We start from the raw sequence: 24,347 nt of genomic DNA, 5'->3' as shown, positions 1-24,347 counted from the left end.
GTTTCTAATCATACCTTGACTGGAAGCCGAAAAATAATTTTGGGAAAAGAAGCCAGGAAACTTACTCAAGTCCATGATAATGGCATCCAGCTGCTTTTTCAAAAGGCAAACCTCTGAGTTTCCGAGGAGTAAGCTCTGGTGTCAAAAGGAATGCGTTTTCACTGAAAGGAAAAAAAATATAGATCTATTTTAACGAGTTACAATCAGGATAAATTATACTTCCAGAAGTCAGAAACAAATGTGTTGACATAGGAAGACCAAAACAGCATGTCTTGTAGCTAAGCCCCTGGGGTACAGCATCAATAGAAAATTAAATCTTTATTGAAGTGAGAATTTAAGTTCAACTAACTAATACCTGCTGAGCTATTATTATTACAGAAGCTCCTAGACATTTCAAGCAGTTTAGAGGTCACTGCTCCGAATAATTTATTAATAAAATCAGGCAACTGTCACCCCATTTCACAATGGGATACCTGAGTAGTAGAATGAACTGTGAGGAACTGCGAACTGATGTCCCATTTCTCAATCCAGTGCTATAATCAGTGAATTTCTTCCCTTTAGCTTCAAGTTGTCTCACCTAACAACAACAGTTGTTGTCTCTACCTTTCCCAGGCTTTGTATCTAACCACTTGTCTCCTGTGAGGTTTGAATTCCAGCCAGTAACCGTTTGCAACTAAATCATATGAATGTATTTGAAAGTATTTCAACAGAATAAGCCATAGAAAGACAGACAGGAGCTTGCTGCCAGATCCTAGCATACCCTGTAAAGTCACATAAGATTTATCTCTAAAGGGAAGAGATGAAGGCAAGATATAGCAGTATCTGAAACTTACACATTGCTTGAAGTTTTATTCACATTGACTGTCTCTGCACCATTACCACTAGAAGAATTATCTGGGAAAAAACACCCAGGAAAGATGTGATACTGAATCTAGCAAGATGGTAGTTTAGAAAGACCGTCAGCCAAAACTCTAATCTACCACGCCTTTAAGCTCAAACGTGGAAAACAAGTGAAAACACCTTTAATTCACCAGTCTGTCACAAAAATCTCTTTTTTCCTTCTGTTGGTCAGGAAAATCTTTGGGTCTGTAGTCACTGTGCTTGAACATCTACTGTGCAAAGCTGCTAAACATTGCAGAGAATCTAGTCAGAGCACCTGCCAGCAGGGGCAAGCAGCCAGGAGTCCAGCATTCTGCTGGACACAACAGTAGGAGCAACCTGGTATGTCAGAAAGGGAATTGGTTCACTATCTCCCAGACAACAATCTAGCTATGGATTTTCAGAGGTTTTCTGGTTTCTTTTTGGACTAAGCAGAATACATACGTACAGTATAAGTCATTGGCAGACCTTGTAGCCTTCAAGCAAAAACATTTAGTCTGCTTTATTATCTAGTATCTTGATTTTGGCTTTATACTTCCCTTAGATATCCAAGATGTCTAAGTATTATGAGAGTGACTCACATTAATGTACTACAAAGCAAAGGTTTCATCATCATACTTTCTCATGATAAGTGGCAGAAATCCAGGTAAATCATTCAAGAGAATCAAAGTAGTCTATGCTACAAAGATTCTCTAGAGGCTTTTGAAAATTCAGGGATTAAAAAAACATTTTTGTAGTGAAAAATTCTTCACTTCTTTCCCACACAACTAATTGGAATAAAAATATTTTACATTATAGCCAAAATCCTAAATCATCTGTAAGAACTCTGTAGGAGACTCTCAACCTTCACTGCCTATTTTCTAACTTGCTTGAATTCTCTGCTCAGAACATATTTAGGTTAGTTTCAAAACTCCAATAAGTATTTTACAGAAATCTCCAAAATCCTACAGAACCTTTCCCTCTCACAAGCACTCTTAATTTATTACATATAATGAAGTTTAAAAAAGGACTGAGGGCTGTATCCAATGATTCCATTATATATTCTATTATTCAGCATTAAAAAGGTCAACAAATATAACTGTAGTGACTACAAAGATTTGTCTTGCTTACCTAGCAGGCTATGACAGACTGCACAAATAGCACAGGCTCTGCTTCTACAAACACTATCTGATTCTTATATAGGTTGGCCTTAACTCTAACAGATGTTCAGATCCTGAAAATTATTCCATTAACTCCTTGTATCAATCTTCCTGCTGAAAAAGTAGTGGTTAATACACTAAGACTTAACAAGCAGACACACTAAGGGTGAATACTTGCAAAGCAGTCAGAGTAGACAAGCTTCCTTTAAGCACTTTACCACATAAGAATATAGACAGGAATGCTGGGCCAGCATGACATGAGGCAAAAACAGTTAAACAGGCTCAGCTATTGCCTTTTTTTACATTTCTGTCTTCCCACCTAGTATCCCCTCCACTGAATGAAAGAAATCACACCAGTTAAATTAAAGTTCTGCCACAGCAACTTCTGCTTTGCTAGAAATACTTCTTTGGAAATGGACACATATGGTAGAAGCAGCTTGTAACATAGCCATGGCAAAGGTCTACTGGCACACTTTTGTGTATCAGGTGATTACTTTGTTATTTAAATGCATAGGACCAACATCATCATCTCCAGCCATTTCAGATTCTGAAAGAACTAAATAGCAAAACTGACTGGAGGACTGTAACAGTTGATTTCACTGGCAGGCACGTGATGTAAGGATGTTGCAAGTTACAAACTCAAATCCAGTTAGGCCATTCTGAGACTTTCACTTGGTCGTTACTCACATTCCCCCACATCAGTTCTGAGTATGGTCTTCAGTGGTTTTAACATGCTTGATTCATACCGTTTGGGAATTTGTAGTGGCTGAAGATCACCAACTGGTAGCCCTTCGGGTGTGAAATATTTCAGTAATTCTTTAGCATCGAGCAATGTCAATGACTCCCGCTGGCTATCTTTATGCCCCAGCAATTGCTCAGATGAATGTGCAAACATAGAAACTCTGAAAAAAGGAAAAGAAAGACCAATCTAAGATTATTTTTTTTTTCTTTTCAATGTAGTAATCTTGTTGTATTAAAAAAAGAAAAAATAAATCATTGCTAGTATGGAGCAATTAAACGTATTTCCAAAGTAGAATGAACAAGGTTGCTCCTTGAGAACATTTGCATGAATGTTCATGATAAAGTATATTGATGCAAATTCTCTACCATCCTACTGAAGGAAGTAATTTCTTCCAGATTTTAGAGCTTGGTTATGAAATACAACATGGGAAGAATATTATTCATCCCATTTTTCCATTTATGGACCTGTAGAATCAAAAATTAATTCCCATTTAAAAAAAAAGAGACATAGAATATGCAGCAAAGGAACCATAAAGCCACTACTGCATGCAACTCTCAACTCTATTTTTTTTAATGTCCTCAGTCATAGCAAAGTTCTCTCTTTCTACTGTTAAGCAACATGCTGACCAGTTCAGAATACAATGAAATAAACGTGAACTGACTACGAAACAGAAATGTCCTTCAGGAAGCTTTTCAAAAGCTAATCAGAAGGAAGAACTTTACCTGTTTGAGACAAAAGCCAATAATAATAATACCTATGAGAAAGCAGAGATCTAAGGTGAGAATTTGACACGCAGAACTCCAATCTAGGCCATGGTCAACTATGGTATTTGAAAGACAAAAATTGGATGGAAGTGACTAAGAAAAAAGCAGTTGGACACCTGGCTCCAAAGGTCTGTCAGCAAACATGTTAAGACAAAGATCATTAAGTCTTATATAAAGTGAGAGCTAAACTGAAATCAATAGGCTGTACTGTGACACACAGGTCTACAGGTTTTACTTAAACAGCACTGAAGGAAAAACAAAACTAAACATAATTTTCAAACATAAAACCAATAGGATATTCTACTTTAAAATTACTTGAGACCTGATACTAAATAATGACTATTTAGGAAATATAAGGAGATTAGAAACACATTGATAGATGCTGACAAAACCTGCTGCTCTATCTTTATTATTTATTCCCCAGGGCATGTTGGCAGCAAAAAAAGCTTTTGTATTTTTCTACTATGGCTACTATTTTCTAGTAGTGCCATTTTGGTAACTTAGTTTTGGAACTATGGTACTTTTAGCTAACTTGCAGTTGCGTTTTGTCAATAAAAATCAAAACAATACTACTTTAAATACCAAGAAAATACACCTTTGGAAATTGACAGAAAATTAGTTTTAGCCTTAAGCAATGTTTTCTCTGAAAGACTATCAATATATTTGAAAACAGTTTACAGAATGGCTATCAACTTATACAGTTCCTCTAGAGTGATGTTCAATGGTCACTGCAAAGAAAATCTCCGGTATTTAACCATTACCTCATTTTTTGTTTGTTTTTTTCAAAGTTTTCCAAATTCTGAAGAACATGTCTTTCTGGCCACTCCAATGGATTTGGCTCCATTAAATCAGATTCTGCAAGAAATACATGGTGGGTAACCCTTAACAGAAATAAAGAATCTTATTCTTTAAAGAAATATATATATGTATATAAACTCCTTTTTATATATATATATATATATATATATATATATATAAAAAAGTACATAAATATAGAGGAAAATCTTCCTGGTGCTGTGATCAGAAATCTTTTCTGCATAATTTTTTGGCAAGGAAAAGAAAGCAAATAGTTAATGCGAGGTTAATTTTGGTTTGCAAAAAGGCCTAAAAAAGCTATTTTACTTTTCCTTCTATTTTACCCTCTTTTGGTAAAAGACTCTCCTTCTTTTAGTAAGAAATTGACAACAGGTATGAAAATACATCAAAGGAGAATAACCAGTCTATTTTCTAAATAACGATACTTACCAGAAATCACAGTGCATGACCTAGTCTTACTTGCAACCTTCTGTAGAACAGGTTTAGGTAGACTAGTGTTGCACAGGTCCAAAAAACATTCTCTTGTAAGTTCTAACAAGTTTTTAAACTCATCAGTAGAAATAACTGGAGGCTGCTTGGTCAATTCCTTTCTCTCTATAAAAGGAAAGAGAAAGAAAGAAAAGCAACTGCACCTGCTAAGTAACAAAGAATAACTGAAGCCTGCTAAAAAACAACCAAACAAGAAAATTCCCCACCCCAAAACAATAACACATGTAAGTTAATCTGAGACTTACTATTGTACCCTTAAGCAAGGCATGGGTGGTTTATTCCATAGGCAAGTGAAAGAACTTAGCAGTGAGAATAGCTGAAATCACATGTGAATCACCTTTTTACAGTCCTTTAATTTCTGTATACGTGCATTTCTGAGTATATCTAGGTTTGAATCCCCAAGAGACAAACATCTGGGCTTGCTGAGCCTAAACGTGACAAGCTCCAATCTGCAGAACCTCCTACCCACCTATTTTTACAGCTGTTGCAGGAGTGTGGCTCCAATATAACTGATAGCCTGTTCCAGTCCCTTTGGTCAGAGTATCAAGCGTCAGGTAATTCTGATATCATTTAGGAAGACTAGCAAATCCCAACTGCTCCTATTCAGTCTTTACCCTAATGGAAATGGGCAACCCACTCAAAACAAACTAAAACACAAGCTCTAAAGCAGCCCCAAGCTCAGTGTTAAAGTAGACAGGAATCTGAGAATGACTGCAAGATGGGTGGGGGGTAGAAGACAAGACTATCAGCAGAAATCTTATTTTCCTTAAGCTGGTATTCTGTTAATGATAATACACTTAAATTATCTTCACAGTATGCCATTTTCAATAATCTAGCCAATCACTCAGAAGCATTTTTTGTTTTAATTGAGTCTCTGAGCAATGGACTTAGGCAGAAAAAATCAGGACAGTCAAATGTACTTCTCTGCAAAGTCATGAAAATCTACAGAGGATGACCTTTCAGTTATTATTATGAATGATGTATCATGGTAAGTGTAACAAATCTCCAATGCATACTTCTCCTCTGCTGTTTAAGGCTTTTGCAAGAAAGCATAAAATAAAAACCCCTGAAAACCCCAAAACAGAATTCTTATTTTTGTAGAACGCACATCCAGCAGTAAGGGTTTTAGAGGAAAAAAAGCATTAAAAAACCAAAGCAGAGAAAAAGCCAAGTACCACAGAATTATTCCAAAACTATGCTCAAACATTCAGAGTATTAGTGTAACAAACACCCACTAACTTTAAGTTCAGCATTCTCTTTTCCTCAATATTTAAAAGTCATTATCTGACATACAATCATAGATATACTACAAAAAGTTTATTTTTAAAGCTCCACATTTTCTTCACAAAGTGATCAACGCACCTCAGTTTTGTAAGGTGAGCTGTCACATTGAAATAAAGACCTTTTAAATACTAGTTTGAGAGCTACCAGTACTCTCCCGATTACTTACTGAGATATTCCTTCAAGGCAAACACTTGGAGACGAGACAGTTTCTCTTCTCTCTGTACAATCTCCTCTCCACAAAAACATGGCAGAGACTTGATAAAGTCATCAATACAGAAGCCTGTACAGATTAGGATAAATTTATTATTAAGATTCCCTCATAGGACTTTGGAGACACCAAGTCACTACATCTTAAAAGAAGACATAAACACAGCAGATAAACAAATTTCATATTCAAAGGAAACGACCAGACTTTCAAATATGGCTAATCATAAAAAAAAAAAAAAAAAAAAAAGGAAATTAATTACAATTGAACACCAGGGGGATAACGTGCAATAGGGGTCTGAATTTCTGTACAAAACCAATATAATGACAACACAATTAACATGACTGACATTTAAAGAAGATAAAAAGATCCTAAGTTTGATACCAGGAAAGAAAAGTTTCCTCCCAACATATGGTCAAGGACTTTCAGTCTTCTGACACCATACTAATGGGATTTTAATTAGGACAAATGGTAAGCAGTCAGTCATATCGCACACGGATTTAGTTTCATAATAAGGAAATAAGCAGGTAACATGCAGGTCACTGTGCGCCTTTTCTTTGTCAGTGTTATTGAGAGCAAATACACGAAGTTATCTATTACATGTAGTTGTAACATGACAACTACTCTTAATAAAAGTCTACATACATGCTCTTACCTACTGGAGCAGCTATGATATGCATGCTAGCTCATACCCTAACCACTCTACAGTAATATGGACATCTGCGAAGTAACTGAAGACATTATCATGAAATTCAACTTGTCTGCTGGCCTTGCGGTTTTTATTTTAAATCATCAGTGAAATAGGCTTGTCAACAGACAGTTCCTTAGATTTTAGGCATGGGCTGTTCAGTCTTTACACCAATAATACACATACTTTTTAAACTTTAAGTTTTTTCAAATTTGATTTGCATTAATATTACTTGGATGTCCCTGTAGTTTAAAACATTACAACTAACCACAGTCATGAGAAATGACTGACTACAACTTTACGTAGTCAATTTAAAAAATATGGTAGCAGTAAATTGTATGAATAAACAGGGTCTTATTATATTTTTTATCAATTTGACAAAATATTGCTTAAAGAATAGATACACTCATTAAAATGTAATATTCCTCGTTTTCTCCTTTTTAACACAGACTAGAATGAATAAAAGGAACAAATAAATTTTAGTAGCATTTGCGTGCATTCAGGTACTCTTAAATAAATAAGTAATAACTCTTACTTGACTCTGTTTCTTCTGCTTTTGTCTTTAGCTTTCCATTTATTGCAGCAAGAGTGGCCGTACCATTGATCTGGCTAGCTGAGTGAATCAAGGTTGCTTTACACCCTCCGGAGCCATTGCCTTGTAGCAAGAAATAATATCGACAAGATTCTCCTTTCAGTTCAATTTCTGGAACTTAAAAAAACATCAGGACATAACTGTGAAACACCCTCAAGAAAACAGCTTTAGAACAAGCTATAATCCACCATCAAAATTCTATCACTTGCTCTCTTCTGTTCTGTGAGAAACCTTACTAACATCTTTTTAGAAGACGCTAACTACAGCTGGTGTTTACCCCTTAAAGAGCTACAAGCTGAAGAGCATGCAAAAAAAATGTGCTACAGCAGCAAAGATGAGTTGGACTACGCTGCTGGCTTAAAGCTAGCATGTTACCAGCACCGAACTCCTGGGACTGTAGCAAGGGCCACCTTTCTAATGCAGGCTACAAAGCAGATCTGGAAACCCCAACCACCAACTAAGAGAAGTTCTTTAATTGGTCTTAGTAAAAGGCAAGCCTTTAACCTGCAAAGTTACATTTCTACCATGAAACAATGAAGAGTTAGGCAAACAGTGTCCGATACATATATTGATTATAGAAGGTTCTGTTCCGCTAGGTAAAAACAGGCATTTTTGCATATGTGGACTGAAATAATGGTAAAGTGTTCACTGCAAGAACATACATCTGTAGAAGAAAAGGAAATACTGTACACACTCTTCCCAAGGAAGCTGCATTATTCATTAGTAAGTTTCACTCACTGCTTTACACTTATGCATAGCCTGGGTGAGAGACAAACACATTCTATTTTTAAACACTGGCATAGAGTATGCAGTTTTGAAAATAAGTTAATGTAGGACTTGATAATAACAGTGAAAGGATGGGTTTGCTATCTTTTTACACAGAAAACATGTTATAGTACTTTGGTAGATGTAGAAATGGAAAGAATGAATACTTCTTGATGTACTAAGTTTTAAAAGTCAAATCACTCAATTTCATAAGATATTTGCAGTACTGTCTCAATAAATAACTCAAGAAGAGCTTGACGTTTTCTATTGGGTTTGTGTGGTGGGGTGTTTGGTAGCAGGGGTGGGGGCTGCAGGGCCGGCTCCTGTGAGAAGCTGCTGGAAGCTTCCCCGGCTCCAAGTCGGACCCGCTGCTGGCCCAGGCTGAGCCCGTCAGTGACGGTGGCAGCGCCTGTGGGAGAACGGATTTCAGAAGGGGAACCTGCAGTGAGTGGGGGATTGGAGTGTGAGAGGAACACCTCTGCAGACACCGAGGTCGGTGAGGAAGGAGAGGAGGAGGGGATGCCCCCGCAGCCCATGGTGAGACGGCAGGCTGTCCCCCCCCAGCCCAGGGAGGGGAGCGGGGGAGCGGAGGCCCCCCAGGATGGCCAGGACTCCATGGGAAAGCCCACGCTGGAGCAGGCTGTGACTGAAGATCGGCCCGTGGAAAGGACCCACGCCAGGGAAGTTTGTGAGGAACTGCAGCCCGCGGGAAGGACTCACACTGGAGAAGTTCGGGAAGGACTGTCTCCCGTGGGGTCCCACGCTGGAGCAGGGGACGGGTGAGGAGTCCTCCCCCCCAGGAGGAAGGAGTGGCAGAGACAGCATGTGATGAACTTGTCGCCTCAAGCATTCAAAAGACTGATTAACAAATAAGGTGGTGATAGCTTAAAGAAAAAAACTAAAACATGAGAAGTGTGGTATGCTTGCTATTCAAGGACTGTTCAGATTACCTGTATTTAAGGTGAAGCTTATCTAGTTTAAGATTCTGCTTACAATAGAGGATGCTTAAGGAGCGTTTGGATAATAGTCAAGGCACCAGATAATGCACATTTCAGAATCACAGACTTGCTAATTAAGGACATACATCCTTCTTCCCCATAGAGAAAGGAGGAGTTGGCCAGAGAAACAAAGACCCTGTTGTCCTCAGATGATGCATGACCATAAAAGGACAAAAGGATTAGGGGCATTCTTCCCCAAAGGACCACCGAAGACCACCACGGACCCCCGCGCTGGCATAGGAGACTCTGCGATGAGTGCTCAAGAGAACATGTCATACTTGCTCAACTTAATGAACATGCAATAGTTAGGCAGAACATATGTATTAGATAGGCGTGGTGCTTTAACTGTAGTGTATAAGTATGGACTGACAACTTCAGAAGGTGTGCTCGATTTGTGGAAATCTTCCACCTTGCACCTGCACAGAATAAAGCCACGTCTCTCCTCTCTAAACATACTTAGTATGTTTTGGGAGTTACTTTCTGATCAGGTAACAAACTGACAGCAACCCCCATTCCCTGTCCCCCTGCGCCGCTGGGGGGTAGGAGGTAGAGAAAACTGGGAGTGGAGTTGAGCCGGGAAGGAGGGAGGGGTGGGGGGAAGGTGTTCTAAGGTTTGGGTTTTACTTCTCAGTATCCTTGTTTTGATTTTATTTGTAGTAAATCGAATTGATTTTGTTCCTTCTCCAAGTTGAATCTGTCTTTTGCCTGTGACCATAAGTGGTAAGTGATGCCTCCCTGTCCTTGCCTCAACCCATGAGCTTTTCTTTATATTTTCTGCTCCCAATCCCACCGGGGCTTGGGGGGAAGAGCGAGCGGCTTTGTGGTGCTTTGTTGCTGGCTCAGCTTAAACCGCAACATTTTTATTAATACAAATTTTTGTTAGTAACGAATATGAAGTATTCCAGTGTTTCTTGAAAAGTTTAAGTTGGAGGGGGAAGGGAAGAGGCAAAATCCCACTACCTCAATATATAAATACAGGGAAAAAAGGAGAAAGACAAGAACAAGAAAGAAAAAAAGATTCCAGACACATTTTCACTATTGTCCTGTTCCCTGTTCCCCTAGTAATTTGAAATATTTTCCTTTTCCAGTTTATCTTGGCATCTCAAAGCTGATACCTCAGGGGAAAGCTTTTATTTCTCATTTTAATCTTAATTAGTGTTTGAGAACAACCAATTCAAAGAATTACACCTTCCCACAGACTGAAGAGTTTACGGATTTGCAAATACTTAATATAGTCAGATTGGTGGTAGCCACTAAAAAGTAAAGTTTTCAACTACATGAGCAAATACGTTTAAATGGCCATGTTTCTCCTCCTATTCTAAATTTTGCTCAAGAGGCCTAATAAGAATCTATTGTGTACTACTGATCACATTATAGTTAATACTTTTACAAAACCCTTCCACTGGAGCACAGGACAAAGGTCGTGCAGACACTGGGGATCTTGTGCTCATTTGACTGCATCAGCAGAATCTCTCCAGTATAAATGCTGCTGCCGTGATCAGCTCTATAATCACACCCTCTCTGCTCTACCACCTCCAAACATGCAGAGATCATTTTAAATCTATATACTGTGTTACAAAAGGTGGCAAACTAAGCTACATGAGAACGAGGACCAAACCCAAACAAGATGTAAACAGCACGTGGCAATACAGGGATAAGATTATGAGGCTGTAATTTGGAAAGCTTGAGCTGTCCAAATTTGTGCATCCTCGATAGAATAAATCACGCTTTCTAATTCGTAGGACTTGATTAGAGATTCTGCTTCGGGGAACCTAGGGTTGAGCCTAAGAGGAGAAGCAGTGCCCGAGGGTGAGCGTGTGTGTGTGAGGAGTGGAAGGGACACCCGTCAGCTCCCTGGAGTCGCCTGCTGCGAAGGGACTCCGGTCCTAGCATTTAAAGTCTCAGTGGTGTGCGCGCGACTCCTTGGTTGGTGTGTGAATGCTCGGGCAGCAGCTTATTCCTTAACTGCCAGCACCCACTCCACAGAATTAAGCTTCTTGCCCTGTTACACAGCTCTTCCTAATTCCTCTCAATTTTTTGCCTGTTCCAAAACCTAAAAAAAAAAAATCAGTCTGTCAGCCATCCTCATCTGCATAGTTCTTTACAAACACTATCTTCAGTTGGCAACAGAAGTCACTGTTCCTTGGAATCTGCATGAATTATATATTAGACCTCTGTATACACAACAAAATCACATAAGGCGGCAGAATCCTACATCTTGTCCTGTTCTAGATAAGTACTTTAAGCACTGGGCTATCACCAAGCTCCATTTAGCCTGATGTTTTCAAGTCCCTACAAACCTCAGTCACTATTTGCACAGTGCCTACACTCACGGGGCATGTATACTGGCTGACTGAGAAATTCCACCCGGTCTTGATCTGCACCGATTCTGTTCTCTCACTTTCTGACCAGAATTTCTAAGCATTGGCACAATGCTTAAGAGGAGTCACCTGCCATCAGTACAGCCCCATAAGGAAGAAGGAGCATATTCTCAACCACTAGTTAAGCACACAGGCTCTCACGTGAATGGAAGCATTCAGCATTTCCTGATGTTCTGTATTTTCCCAAGAAGAGGTTGACATTAAATGCAAGTGCACTGAAGAACCTCTGGAAATGCTTAAGTGAGAAGGGAAGCACCTAAGTGAAGCACACTGGATTTCCATCTGTAGAAACAAACCTCTTTGCCCATGGATTGTACAATCACCTTAAAAAGGTGTGAGAAAGCTGGATCTTAGCTGACAGATAGGACACAGAAATGCGTTAGAGGAAATGTGTTGTTTCCCTAAAGCTTGCCATGATGTTATCAATTTTCCTCTACAACAAGTCTGTGTAGCTGAACTTGCATTCACCAAAACCTTTTGTGTCAATGAAGATTACTGTCACTGACTTAATTTCATTGGAGAAAAAAAGGGCATCCCAAATGTATAGAAAAAACCTCACCACATATATACACATACACATATAACTACAACAAAATATACCTGTAGTCATCTTCCTTTTACCTACCAGTAATGACCTTGGGTTTCCTAGCCATATATTCTTTCCATTTCTTGGTACTCAGCTGGGCAGGGGATGGGATCACTATGCTGCTTACATTACATGGCAATGTAAACAAAGCTCCCACCTAAATAATGACAGCAAATACAATACATGCAATATTACTGAAACCTGTTTTACATTTCATTCTTGAGCTACTGATTTGGCATTATTTCAAATACAAGTACAATACAATACTGAAGAAAAACATCTTTACTTAACACTTCTGTCATTCACATCAATTGAGATGGAACAGCATTTGACACTGAAGCTGTAAAAATTGTGCTTATTTTTTGCTCCAGTTAAGAGATCATTAACTGCTGAATTTCTATTTCATACATAAAAAGTTATCTGTTACCTATTACAAGTCTTTCAATAATCTGGCTAAACACACTTCGGTAAAGTAGTATCCAGAATGAATAGAGAATTCAAAGATAGAGTTGGCATCAGTGACTCTGCATTCCTTTGAAAAACATGTAATTTTTTTCCTCCCTACATGCTATCCTCTTCAGTTAATGAGATACTGGACTATGTTTATATCTGTAAGTAAATTTCAGGCCAATAAGCACTAATAGAAAAAATGCATAAGTATTTGAATACTCAAGCAATAAAACAATGCTTTTATGGCTATTAGAAAAGCCTACAAATGCATAATATTTCCAGTAGTAGACTGCAAAAAAAATCCCTACAAGAAATTGTTATCTTGAAAACATATTCAATTCAACATGTGCAGACTCTAAAAAGTAGCCTGAGAATGTGTTTTAACTGTTTTGGCTTTTTCTTTAAAAGAGCTAGTAGAAATCCAAGTTCTTAGACTGTAAAAGGTATTTGACCAAATGTTCAGTATCCTCATGTAAAATGAAAATTACCTGTGATATTTACCAATATAAAACTATTCCAAAAAATATTTTTGGTGCAACATTAGAAAAAGGACTTCTTTCTTTTCTGGCTAAGCATAATGGAGAATGGAGTGGCAGGGGAGAAAAAAATTACTAAAAAACCTAAATAACAAGCTGAAGATGAAACATACAGCCTGATAATGGAACACTGTCTCCATAGTAAATAAAGAAGTTATTCATTATAACTGTATCAGCACTTTTACATTGCAAGTTGTTTTGATTAGCACAGATTTATTTTATAAACACTAAAAAAACCTTTCCTAAACAAGCATACATTACCTTAAACATTCAGGAAAAACATCTTCAAACTAATGAATAATCATACTGTTATTCCAAGTGGGGTGGGGCAGGTGGGTGGGTGGATGGAAGTAGGCTTGTAAATGTTTCAAGAACTCCTTTTATCCAAAACCAGAATGGAAAAGCAGAATATGCACATGCAAAATAAAAAAGCTTACCACTTCAGACTAGCTAGATACATTTTGTAGGCTGCACACATGCCTGCCTTTTGCTAAAAAAATAGTTGAATTATGATAGCACAGAAATTATCTGTCAGGATAGGATTAAAAGTTACAAAATGTTTTAGGAGATCGAAGCTTAGCTAAGGCAAAGAGAAAAACGTTCAGTGGGCTTACAAATTGTCAGGACCTGTGTAGCATGAACCTTTAAAAGCCAAATTTGCTTTAGAACTTTTGCTTTTAGAATTGAAGCAGCTTACACAAAGACTAGGTTTCAAAATACTATTCTTGTGCCTTTTGTGAGAAATATATGTATCTTCATTTTTCTGCTATACCTAAATATAAAGAAGTTTTTACCTTCCCAGAGAGAGAAGATATCTGGTCCAAAAGCAGTGTAGATGTCTCCTTGATACTCTTTCCTGCCAGGCTCCTGAACAGAACAACTTAAGGAACCTTACCTTTCCAAAGAACTGTATGCATTTCTATTTTACAAATCATGTTACAATCATATTTCAAATCAGGACTGCAAGTGTCTAATATTTGATACTCCAGTACCACAAATATATGAAACTCACCTTTCCAGGCAAAGTGGTACACTTGGAAATGTTGTACGAGGAAATACACCCCTGACATCTTTAATATAGGCAGGCATAAACAGATATTTATATATTCAAAATCCTGGGAGACTTATACAGCCTAAGCTACTATTGTTACACCAAGACTAGTACCAAAAGTACATACATTTAAAACCAATAGGAATATACCTTGAGATCTCTGCAGCATACACAACTTCTCTGCTATACCTTGCCACAGATTTTGCACTACACAATGAAAACATGATTTGTGGAAAAATGTTTCTATATTGTGTAGCACACTATATGCATTAATGAGTAAGGCTTGGGTTTTTTAAACTTACACAGTAGTTAATATTTCTGTATTCTTTCCCCACAAATAGCATACACGTCGACAAAGTGTATGTGCAATAATATCAAAAATAGCTGGTTATTGTTAGTGTAATTTAAATTTCAACATGAAAAAAATCCAGTTGTGAAGAATCACTATGACTCTTTTGGCAGGCTAGAATGGAATGAGCCCTTGCCAATCCTCATGTGTTGCTTGCATGGGTAGATCCTGATTGTTTTCTTTCTGCTATAGACTATTATTAGTAATAGTTTAGATCCTTAAAAAGGATACAGCTCGAATTCCAGATCTGATATAAAAAAGGAAGGTAGATCAGAGAGCACCACCATCTGTAAAAATTCTAGTGCAGGACCATAGTAATGAAAAACCTGAAAAGAGATCAAATCAAAAAATCTGTAACATTATATATGATGTTATCTCAGTATAATTTCCTCAAGTGTTTTGCTGGAGGCATTTGCCTTACAAGTACATCTGAAAGAGGTATAAAGGAATATAAAAACATTTCACAATACCATATTAAACATAATTATATATAAAACAAGAAAGGTATTTAATTCTGTTTAATAAAGCTTACTTTCTAGAACGTCAACCATGTGCATCAAATGGGTTGCAACTCTTATTCAAAGACAAAGAAAAATAAGATCTACCAGGAACGGACAAATGCAATCCAAAATGTACATATTTTAACAATGAAAATAATAATCTCTTAACTGATACTGGTTTTCGTAAGCACTCATTTTGTTTTCATCAATAAATATAATTCTGGAGTTCCCATCAAATATCTACTTCCAGTGGAAAACATGAAACAGTAACAGTAATTAAAACAAACAAACAAACCTTTTAAGTAGAAAAAGTTAGATAAATACAGAATTCATAAATAAATTACATGCTTTGAGTATTAAGATTGAATAAAGTCTCAATTTCTATTTGAAAAAAACTTTGGTATCACATTCCTAAGAACAAACAGATGAAGTTTTAAGGACCTGTTTTGAGAACACACATGAACAAAGGAAGCATTCCTCAATCTTATGCAATCATTACTTTTATGTTTAACTTTCAGTTCTACGGTTTCCCCAATTACTAAGTTTCTCAGGAAAGTAAAACAGATGAATTCTAGTGGCTCAAAGAAAGATCAAGAATAATACTTGCCTCTGGCAAAGCATCAGTATTCCTCGATTGTCGCTCTTTTTTAGCGGCACAGCAAGAACTTAAATGTGAAGTGCTGAATGTCTTTGCTGAAGTACTCTTCATACAAAATTCTGGAAACCTAACTTCTGATCCAAACTGGGGGGGGAAGAGACAATAAATGTGTCAAAAGAGAAAGAAAATTTATTTCTCTTCAGCCAGTTACTTGTATTACTATTTTAAATAATTATTATTATTTTTGTTTCCAGCAGATCTGTAAAACTAGGCAGGAATATTAGACTTAGATAACCAACTACTATATCCAAAACCTTAATACTGAAAATGTAAACAATGTCTTTCACGATCACAAAGCTATCAGTCTTGGCAGAAACATTAGACATGTGCTTGCAACAATGACTCACAGTTACATAATGATTTTCAATAGATAGAAAACAATCTAATTTTGAAAAAGAAGTTCTAAGGCAAATATTTCGAGGAGAGCATCTGGATTTCTGAAATTCAAATCCTGATGCCTTGATCTCATTTATCCTTTCATCATGCTAAAAAGCAAGTTGTTCTCCCACCCACCCAGATATGTTGCACGTTACCTCTGCCATTGCATTGTCAAAACCAAATTTGGCTTAAAGCATAAAATGCACTGTACAATACATGCTTTAAATGACGTACACAGATGCTTTAAAAAAATAACCATAGGTGAAAAAAGTTACTTTACCTTTCTTTCACATATCTGAATCTTTCCTCTCCAGAGTTCTTTTAAATCAATAATATTCATAACATTATCTGAAGATACAAAGTCTGCTGATAGATAGTCTGCAATCTTTTGCCAGCTACTGTAAAAATAAGGAAGAATTAATCTTAACGAATTTACTATTACAAATTAACATGCAGTGCAAATTGACTGAATTTACCTACTTCCTCTTAGCACTGTATGGTCTTGTGTATGTTAAGAAAAACATGTACAGCTTTATATTCCACAAAGTGAAAAATATTACAGAATTGCTGGTTCAGGCTCTGTGAAGGAAGTTGTTCATATGCTCCATGAATGTGACAGCAAAGAACTTTGTCAGACATCAAATAAGACCGGCAATGGCAAGCTGCAGACATATCACAGTAAGGTTGGGTGCTAGAAGCTGGAGCAAAGCCAGGTAGCCATCACTGGGGCCATCACTGGCCAATCTAGATGGTTTGTAGTTAGCCTTGCAACTACGTGACTGCAGCACAAGTATTACCCAAATTCAACAACAACAGAGAGAGAACAGCCAGTATTTGTGGGTCCTACTGCCCGTCTGTTTTCTGAAAGAAATCAGCACCATCAACAGAACAGGAAGAATAAGTGAGAGAATTTTCATCAGAGAAACTGTATGCCCAAATGGCCACATTTTACATAAAAAGCAGCAGAAAAATGTATTTGGTCAAAAGCTGGCTGCACAGGAAGACATCAATGAGCACTGAGGTCAAGCACTCATGGAAGTCACTGCAATAAGTTTTACCTTCCTCCGTATACCTTAAGTACTATATAGTCGGAATATTGCTTATTCTATCCAAGGACTGACCATTGAACATTTTAAATTTAAACAGTTTTATTAACTTAGGATTAAGCTTAACCACTTATTCTATGAAGGAAACTTGAATCTTTTGGGAATGTTGGAGGGGAGGGGAAGTGGAGGAGACCTTACCAAGTTATTCAATATCCACACAATAATTTACTGCACAGGAAAAAAAAACCAAACCAAACCACTCTGGTTTACATTGAGACATATCATGGCCTACTTATGTCAGTTAGAGGAGGACTGTAAGGAAATTACTGGACTTAATTTCAAATTGAACTAATAGTTTCAGTGTTAAGACTCTGCAGAAGCATACAGGAAGTAATTGAGCATTTGTACTCCTATTTTCAAAAGGGACAAATAAGACACTCCTTGTTTCCTCCCTGAAATGCAATACCAAAGGTAATATAAAATTTAAAGTAAAACCAGCAGAGTTATATATTCATTTTACAAAAACTGCAAAACTACAATCAATACAAGTTACTATGTAGCATAGTACAACTTCGAAACATGGTATGCACACTGAAGCCACTAGTGATGGCAAGGAAAGGGAAAGTATTTTACCTTCTGCTTTCATAGAAGTAGGAACTTCAGAGGACTTGCTTTTTTGTCTGCCCCTCTGGTTAGGGCATGTATTTACAATAAATCAGCATGAGTAATTCCTTCCCTCAAATGATAATAGAAGGCAAATCTATGTATTTTCAAAGTATACATGTAAAGTACTCAAGACACTGTTTTATTGTAAGCCACTAACATATACTAACACAAAACAAGAGTGACCTTGTTTATAGACCTAAAATAAATGGCATACCCTTTAGAATCATTTGCTGCAATAGTGATTTGTGCAGAGTGCCATTCTCTCAGGTGTTTCAGGGCACCAATAGCAGGTAAGCAGTCTTTTAACTTGGGTCCATCTCGTTCAACAGCCTGCAGTATTACATCAACCATTGCTCTGCCTGTAAAAACAGTTATATATGACTCAAGGTGCCATTATTCAGTAAATGATTCAGTTATTTAAAGATTGAAAAGTACTGATTATCACTGACTGCACTAAAATGGCCTTAAAGATCAACTTCAAGTAACTTCAGCAAGATCTAAAACCATTTTCCCGCATTTTAGCTCATCTTTTGCTGCTCCTCTTAGATTAACACAAAATATTTTGCCATTCACTCAGTTACAGTGGTTCTACACGTTACTCCTCTCACTCAGCACTGTATTTGACAGATCAGAGTTGTCTCCAGTACAACTATGCTATGTCATTTTCCTCCTTCCAACACCTCTGAACTACTGTTTCTCGTTCTTTCCGCATTCAGTTCCTTTGCTATCCCAAATCAACTACTGCAACATTATGTAATACCAACATGGAAGGTGATATGCATCTCCAGTTGACAAAACCTGAATCCAATAGTTCTGATCTATGTTCCTTCACAGCTTCATGGCTCCCACCCACAAGCAATCAGCTGGCAAATCAGATGTAAGCCTGACATCAACACCTTCCATTCTTTTCCATAAAAACTTCCTGTGGTTGTATGTTGAGTTTCATGTTGCTTACTCTCTACTACTACTTTGGCGCCATTTGAGATGAAAAAATTAATTATATAAATAGCTACCTTAAACTCTACAGAAATACAGCCTTCCAGAGAAACAAGCAGCAAACTAGTCCATAAGCTGATTTGCAAGGCCAATCATGCTCAGGTTCCTTAAACTACTTGCAGGAGCTGCACACAAGTTAATTCAGCTAACAGACTAACATCCTCTGAATTTTTCCATTTGACTATGACTTTACCAGCTGAGTTTTTAGAGTAATAGCTAACAAGAAAAACTCAAATAAGATTGCTTTTTTAAGAGAGATTACCTGGGGCAGGCAGTTTATCAGCTAACTGATGCAGACTTTCTGCAGCTTCATCATAGATGCTGAAAATAAAGAGCAACATGGTTGGAAAAAAATATAAACAGTCATTTCAAAACAAAAAGTTACAACTAATGAATACTACCTGGTGTAAGTATCTTAAATCTTTAAAATTCTGCACAAACATACCTAGGCAATGAGATATACTCATCTCCCCTTTTACTGAGGCAGAAGTAGTCTAAATGACTTCAAAACAATCTGCAGTAAAACTGGAAGTAGGATTCAAGATGGATTAGCAAGAAACTTCTTTTTGTATATATAACCATCAGCTTTTAGGAAACTGTTCAGTTATTCTATAAAAAAAATCTGTAGCTAAAAAAATTAAAGCTATGTTAAACAAAATAGAATTATTTTCAGTAGTAGTAGGGGATTGTTCATAGTTAACTGTTGCTTTGGTAATAACTTTTACTTCTTAAGCTTTCTTGATCCCTTGGGTTATTACTGTTAAATGTCAGATCACTATACTTTCAGTAAAAATAATAATATGCATACTCAGTCATAGACAGTGACTCTCTACTGTTATTGTCATCCTCCTCAAAATTTTGTATGGCTCCCAGGCATTCGTCAATACTTGTTTGGAGACAGTCTTCATTTTTCTGTGTGTCAAAATTTATTTCCTCCCAGTCAGAACTGCAGAACTAATCAAGCAAAACTAATTAATTAAGGAAAAACGATTTTGAACATCACAGTTTTAACTTGCATTAGAGACAGGCAGACAGTTGAGGAACTTACATTCGGGGGAAAAAAAAAAAAAAGTCTTACTTGATAATAACTGCATATAACATGACTTGCAAAATACCATTTCTTTTCACCTGGAATACCAGCCACTGAACACGCTGCAAAGAGATAATACAATTATTTAAAATAATCAATCCACTACAATCTGTTCTTCCTATTATAACGAACAACTCTGAGTCATTTAATGTGCCACAATGACTCGAGTTCTACTTTCCTTTGGCATTATAATTAAGTTCTAAACATGTTAAGGTGTAGGTTAAGTGTCTTGGCAAGTGTCTATCTATTACTGATCCTCTGACCGTTAATAAGTAAGAAAATCTTTGACCTCTTCTCCATTCTGGGCAATATTGCTCTCCATTTGCAGCAGTTGTATCAAACCTGAACTAAATCACAACTTTCATAAATACGGTTTACACAGTTCACAAAATGAGATGCTCTCTCAACATTTCTATGCAATAAAAAGCACAGAAGTTGAAAAGAGCTTAACATTCCCATCTTCATGAATTTTAACTACTTATAGTGGTTTCCCCACATGAATCATAATTATATGACAGCTGTGACAAGATGAGCCTTAACACTAGATACCAAACCAAGTAAAGAACTAAGAAATAATTTTTTAACAAAAAAACCCAAACACCCAGCCCCTAAAAGTAGTAAAGCAGATCTTCAGAAATCTATTTTAAGATGACAAAATCCTTGAATAAGTATTCATGGATTAGGGTTCTGAATTAATACCCAACAGACAAATATTGCTTCCACTGAAAAAATTCGAAGACATCACAGGAGTAACGAAAATATCAAGCTGCCCACTGACATGAGAAACAAGCCCTTTCCTACTCTTCCTTGCTAAGTTGTATTCAAATTTGTCAACCTTTCAAAATTCCTCTCTTTCATTTCTTGTGTCCAATCTATTTAATCACCTCCTAACACCTCAGCTGCTGAAATGACATCAGCAGTTCTCCACAGAAACAGTAGCAGCAGGAGCAGTCCCACCTGCAGGTTTAGGCACACTGCAGAAATTGGGTTTCCTTAAGTTTCTGACTTGTTTCACCTAGATCATAAAACGTGCCTAGGCCAATTCCTTGATAAAATTTGCCTGACCTTACTGCACATCACTCTATTTACCTGGGAATGTGCTCACATCTGCATTTATAGATGAATTACAGCTTGCTTTCAGGAACTGATAAAGGGTTGCAGTAACCCCAGCTGGAAAAAAAAAAAAAAAGTTTTTCTTAAAGCTAGTGAATTACAGAAGTAACTGTAAATTGCAAATACACTATAAAGTTCAGTTAAAGTTTAGTTTTAAAAGAAACCTGTCGACTACAGATTTGCAGGAGTTTAAGAAGACAAATTTTGTAAAGTTCTCATTAAAGTAGTGCATGTCTCAGGAACGCTCTACCGAGTCATATAGCAGCGCCACAGCAAAACACAAAACGCCCTAAACTTCTGAGAGCTTAAGCCATTAAAGACTTTTAGTCCGAAAGTAAAAAAAAAGGGGGGGATTTAACGAGGTAGGGATCCAGAAAAGCCGGCAGGGCCGCAGATCCCAGCGACCGTAAAGAAAAGCCCTCGTTAAGCGAGCTCGGTCGGGCCCCGCGGCAGGCGGCTCCTCACACGCCGCGGCCTCCGGACCCGCCGGGCGCCCTCCTCTCCGCGGCGGTACCTGCTCCGGGCCCGGGTCCGGGTCCGCCCGCCGCAGCACCCTCGCCCCTGCGGTCGCCCCAGCTGAGGAGCAGGACGTAGCGGTCCATGGCCGGGCGGGGACGGGACGGGAAGGAGCCGCCGCCGCTCCGAACGTCCCGCGCTGCCGCCCTTGCGCCGCCCCTCACAGGGCAGCGCTTCCGCTTCCCGCCGGTGCGGCGGCCAAGGGGCTCCGTCTTCCCTTCCCCTTCCCCTCAGCCGCGGCGGGAGGGCGGCCATGGCCAGTTACACCAAGGCGGCCCAGGTGAGCGCGGCCCTCTCCCCCTCGGGCCAGGCTGTGCCGGGGCGGCCGCTGCCTCCGAGGGCAGGCGGCGGCGGCGGCGCCGTGGCGGGACGCCGGCGGCCGCTGTGGCGCAGAGCGCGGCCGTGAGGGCCGGGGCGGGCGGGCGCCGGGACGAAAGGACGGTGGGCCCCCAGGGGAGGGCCGGGGCGGCGGGCGGCCTCCTTCCCTCCCTCCTTCCCTCTTTCCCTCCCTCCCTCCTTCCCTCTTTCCCTCCCTCTCTCCTTCCCTCTTTCCCTCCCTTCCTCCCTCCCTCTTTCCCTCTCTTCCTCCTTCCCTTCGTCGCGGAGCGCCCGTGCGCTGCGGTATTGGCCCCGAGGGGCCGGCTGAAAGAACCGGTGTCGGTCAGCCGGGTGTGACTGACCGAGGGACGAGGCTGCTGCTGCGGGCGGCTCAGGCCCGTCGTGTTCCTAAAGCGGCGTCTGGGTGAGGTGTGCCCTTCGCCGGAGAGGGAAAGAGATGTTGGGCGTTAAACGGCCTGTTAGCAGTAAAGGAAGCTTGCAGCAGGAGATCCTCGTTTTTGAAACAAAACCCTCGGAGCTGGTAACCTGGCAGTGTTGTGTTATTACCGCTACGTACGTTGGAAGCACGTACAGCATTGGGTGTATCGCAGTGTGTAGCGACGTTCTCCATCTACTTAAAAGTTATTTGGGGGGTGCTGGTGTGGTTGAATATTAATATTTTCTCTAGTATTTTGGGGTGTAAAAAAAGTGTTGATCTAATTAGAGGAGCTAGATTTATGTATCGTAGTGTGTTCTTTTACTGTGTTAAGTACTACCTCTCTTTCTCTTCAGCAATGGGCTACTTTTGCCAGAGCCTGGTATCTCCTCGATGCAAAGATGCAGCCACCAGGAAAAATAGCAGCTGCAACTGTAATCAGACTTGAAGGCAGGCATAAACCTATTTATCATGCACTAAGTGAGTATTGCAGTAGATTAAAGCAAATTTGCTTTCCTTCACTTGTATTTTTCTTCTGATTTCAGTTTTAAAATCAAGCCTGATACTTTACATTTTTCAATTACTTATATATTATAAATGCCTTTGTTTTCCTTCTCATCTTTTTCTCTCATACCCCTCTACAACCTTATGTCATTGTCTTTACCAATCCATATAAAGCTCATTATGAATTCATAATTTAGTAGCTGAATTACAGTGGGTTGTGCTTTCTTTTTTTAAAAAAAAACTTGAACTGTGTTTCATTGCATGTAGATGTAAAGATTTAATTTGCAGTGCACATAATGAAACACTGATGTGATTCTTGATTAGATTTTTCCGAATGCTGCCTTTCAGCAGCTGCACAACACTACAGACTCTTGGAGTGGTTCTTTATTCTGAATAAAGTGCAGAGAAGTCCTGTCTTCATGAGGCAGTGGGCACAAACTGAAACACAGGAGGTTCCCTCTGAAGATCAGGAAACTTTTTTTTTTACTGCGAGGGTGACCAAGAGGTCTCCATCCTTGGAGATATTCAAAAGCTGGTCCTGCTTGAGCAGGGGTTTGGACAACATGACCTGCAGAGGTCCCTTCCAACCTCAGATATTCTGTGATAATGAGGCTGGAACCTGTCTGATTCTTAAATGGGAGACGTAATCATTGTTGAAAGATACCTTCAAATGAAAAAATCATTTTGCTTTTCTGCAAATTAGAAGATTCAGCAGTAAAGATGTATCTGTGATCTTGCTTGTTATTTGTAATATTGCACTGCCTGTCTCATGGTGATAAGCATTTTATAGATAATAAAAGGGTGATGCCTCATATTGATGGTACAGTGTCTCCTGTAATACTCATGCAAATTTTTCAAGAGACATTACTGAAACATAAAGGAAGCATTAAACTTTGCTCATACATGTAGAGTGTAGATACTAAAATTGTACTTGATCTGTTTTTCATAATAGAAGGTAGTATTTGTAGTATTCTAAAGATGTTTTAAGTACCAGAGTTCTGCTGTTGCAAATTATGTCTTATCCACAAGATGTCACTGGAGACTAAGGCTGTCTGAAAAATAAAGCAGACACTGAGAGTAAATGTTTTTGGTTGTCCTGTGGGAAAGATCTTTGATACTTTTATGTCCATGAAGTTATAAAATCCTGGAAAGTCATTTCAAGGATAACTTTATTTTGTCTAAAGTATTCTATAAATCAGTACCAAATGCATTACACCTGAGATTGACATCGATAGGTTACTACTACTGAGACATTTGATACTCTCTAAGAGAGCAAAGTATGCATGAGTTTGTAGTTGGTGTACTTAATGCTTCTTTTTTTCTTCTTTTTTTTTTTTTCCCTGAGCTAACAAGAAATATTTTAGTGTCTGTGAGAGAACAGTTCCTTAGACAGAATAACACTGTGGGGATTT

At 38.5% G+C, this 24,347-nt stretch overlaps 2 protein-coding genes across 5 annotated transcripts in view; one reads left to right on the top strand and one right to left on the bottom strand.

Annotated features, from left to right (window-relative positions):
- The window catches only part of MTBP (MDM2 binding protein), a 32,988-nt gene extending 11,158 nt beyond the window's left edge, over positions 1 to 21,830 (bottom strand). Inside the window, exons 1-17 of one of the 3 annotated variants that reach the window (XM_075023877.1) lie at positions 21,676 to 21,830; positions 21,138 to 21,218; positions 20,037 to 20,110; positions 19,767 to 19,912; positions 19,221 to 19,279; positions 18,177 to 18,321; positions 16,531 to 16,645; positions 15,822 to 15,956; positions 14,946 to 15,040; positions 14,109 to 14,181; positions 12,368 to 12,485; positions 7,542 to 7,715; positions 6,280 to 6,393; positions 4,770 to 4,934; positions 4,286 to 4,379; positions 2,765 to 2,920; positions 66 to 161 (exon numbers count right to left, since the gene is read on the bottom strand). In XM_075023877.1, the coding sequence (XP_074879978.1) occupies positions 66 to 161; positions 2,765 to 2,920; positions 4,286 to 4,379; positions 4,770 to 4,934; positions 6,280 to 6,393; positions 7,542 to 7,715; positions 12,368 to 12,485; positions 14,109 to 14,181; positions 14,946 to 15,040; positions 15,822 to 15,956; positions 16,531 to 16,645; positions 18,177 to 18,321; positions 19,221 to 19,279; positions 19,767 to 19,912; positions 20,037 to 20,110; positions 21,138 to 21,218; positions 21,676 to 21,763 (1,928 nt within the window). In that variant the 5' untranslated portion in view covers positions 21,764 to 21,830. Of the gene's footprint in view, positions 1 to 65; positions 162 to 2,764; positions 2,921 to 4,285; positions 4,380 to 4,769; positions 4,935 to 6,279; positions 6,394 to 7,541; positions 7,716 to 12,367; positions 12,486 to 14,108; positions 14,182 to 14,945; positions 15,041 to 15,821; positions 15,957 to 16,530; positions 16,649 to 18,176; positions 18,322 to 19,220; positions 19,280 to 19,766; positions 19,927 to 20,036; positions 20,111 to 21,137; positions 21,219 to 21,675 lie in introns of those variants that run through there. The other 2 variants (XM_075023876.1, XM_075023879.1) reach the window with 2 other exon arrangements.
- An 11-nt stretch (positions 21,831 to 21,841) lies between these two features.
- MRPL13 (mitochondrial ribosomal protein L13) overlaps positions 21,842 to 24,347 on the top strand; it is a 40,712-nt gene continuing 38,206 nt past the window's right edge. For both annotated transcript variants that reach the window (XM_075023880.1, XM_075023881.1), the window contains exons 1-2: positions 21,842 to 21,957; positions 22,788 to 22,911. In XM_075023880.1, coding sequence (XP_074879981.1) covers positions 21,931 to 21,957; positions 22,788 to 22,911 — 151 coding nt within the window. In that variant the 5' untranslated portion in view covers positions 21,842 to 21,930. The remainder of the gene's footprint in view (positions 21,958 to 22,787; positions 22,912 to 24,347) is intronic.

Source organism: Buteo buteo, chromosome 3 (assembly GCF_964188355.1).
Source record: "Buteo buteo chromosome 3, bButBut1.hap1.1, whole genome shotgun sequence".
NCBI lineage: Eukaryota > Metazoa > Chordata > Aves > Accipitriformes > Accipitridae > Buteo > Buteo buteo.
The sequence above is the reverse complement of the archived record's forward strand: the minus strand, read 5'-3'. Positions and strand labels throughout refer to the sequence as shown.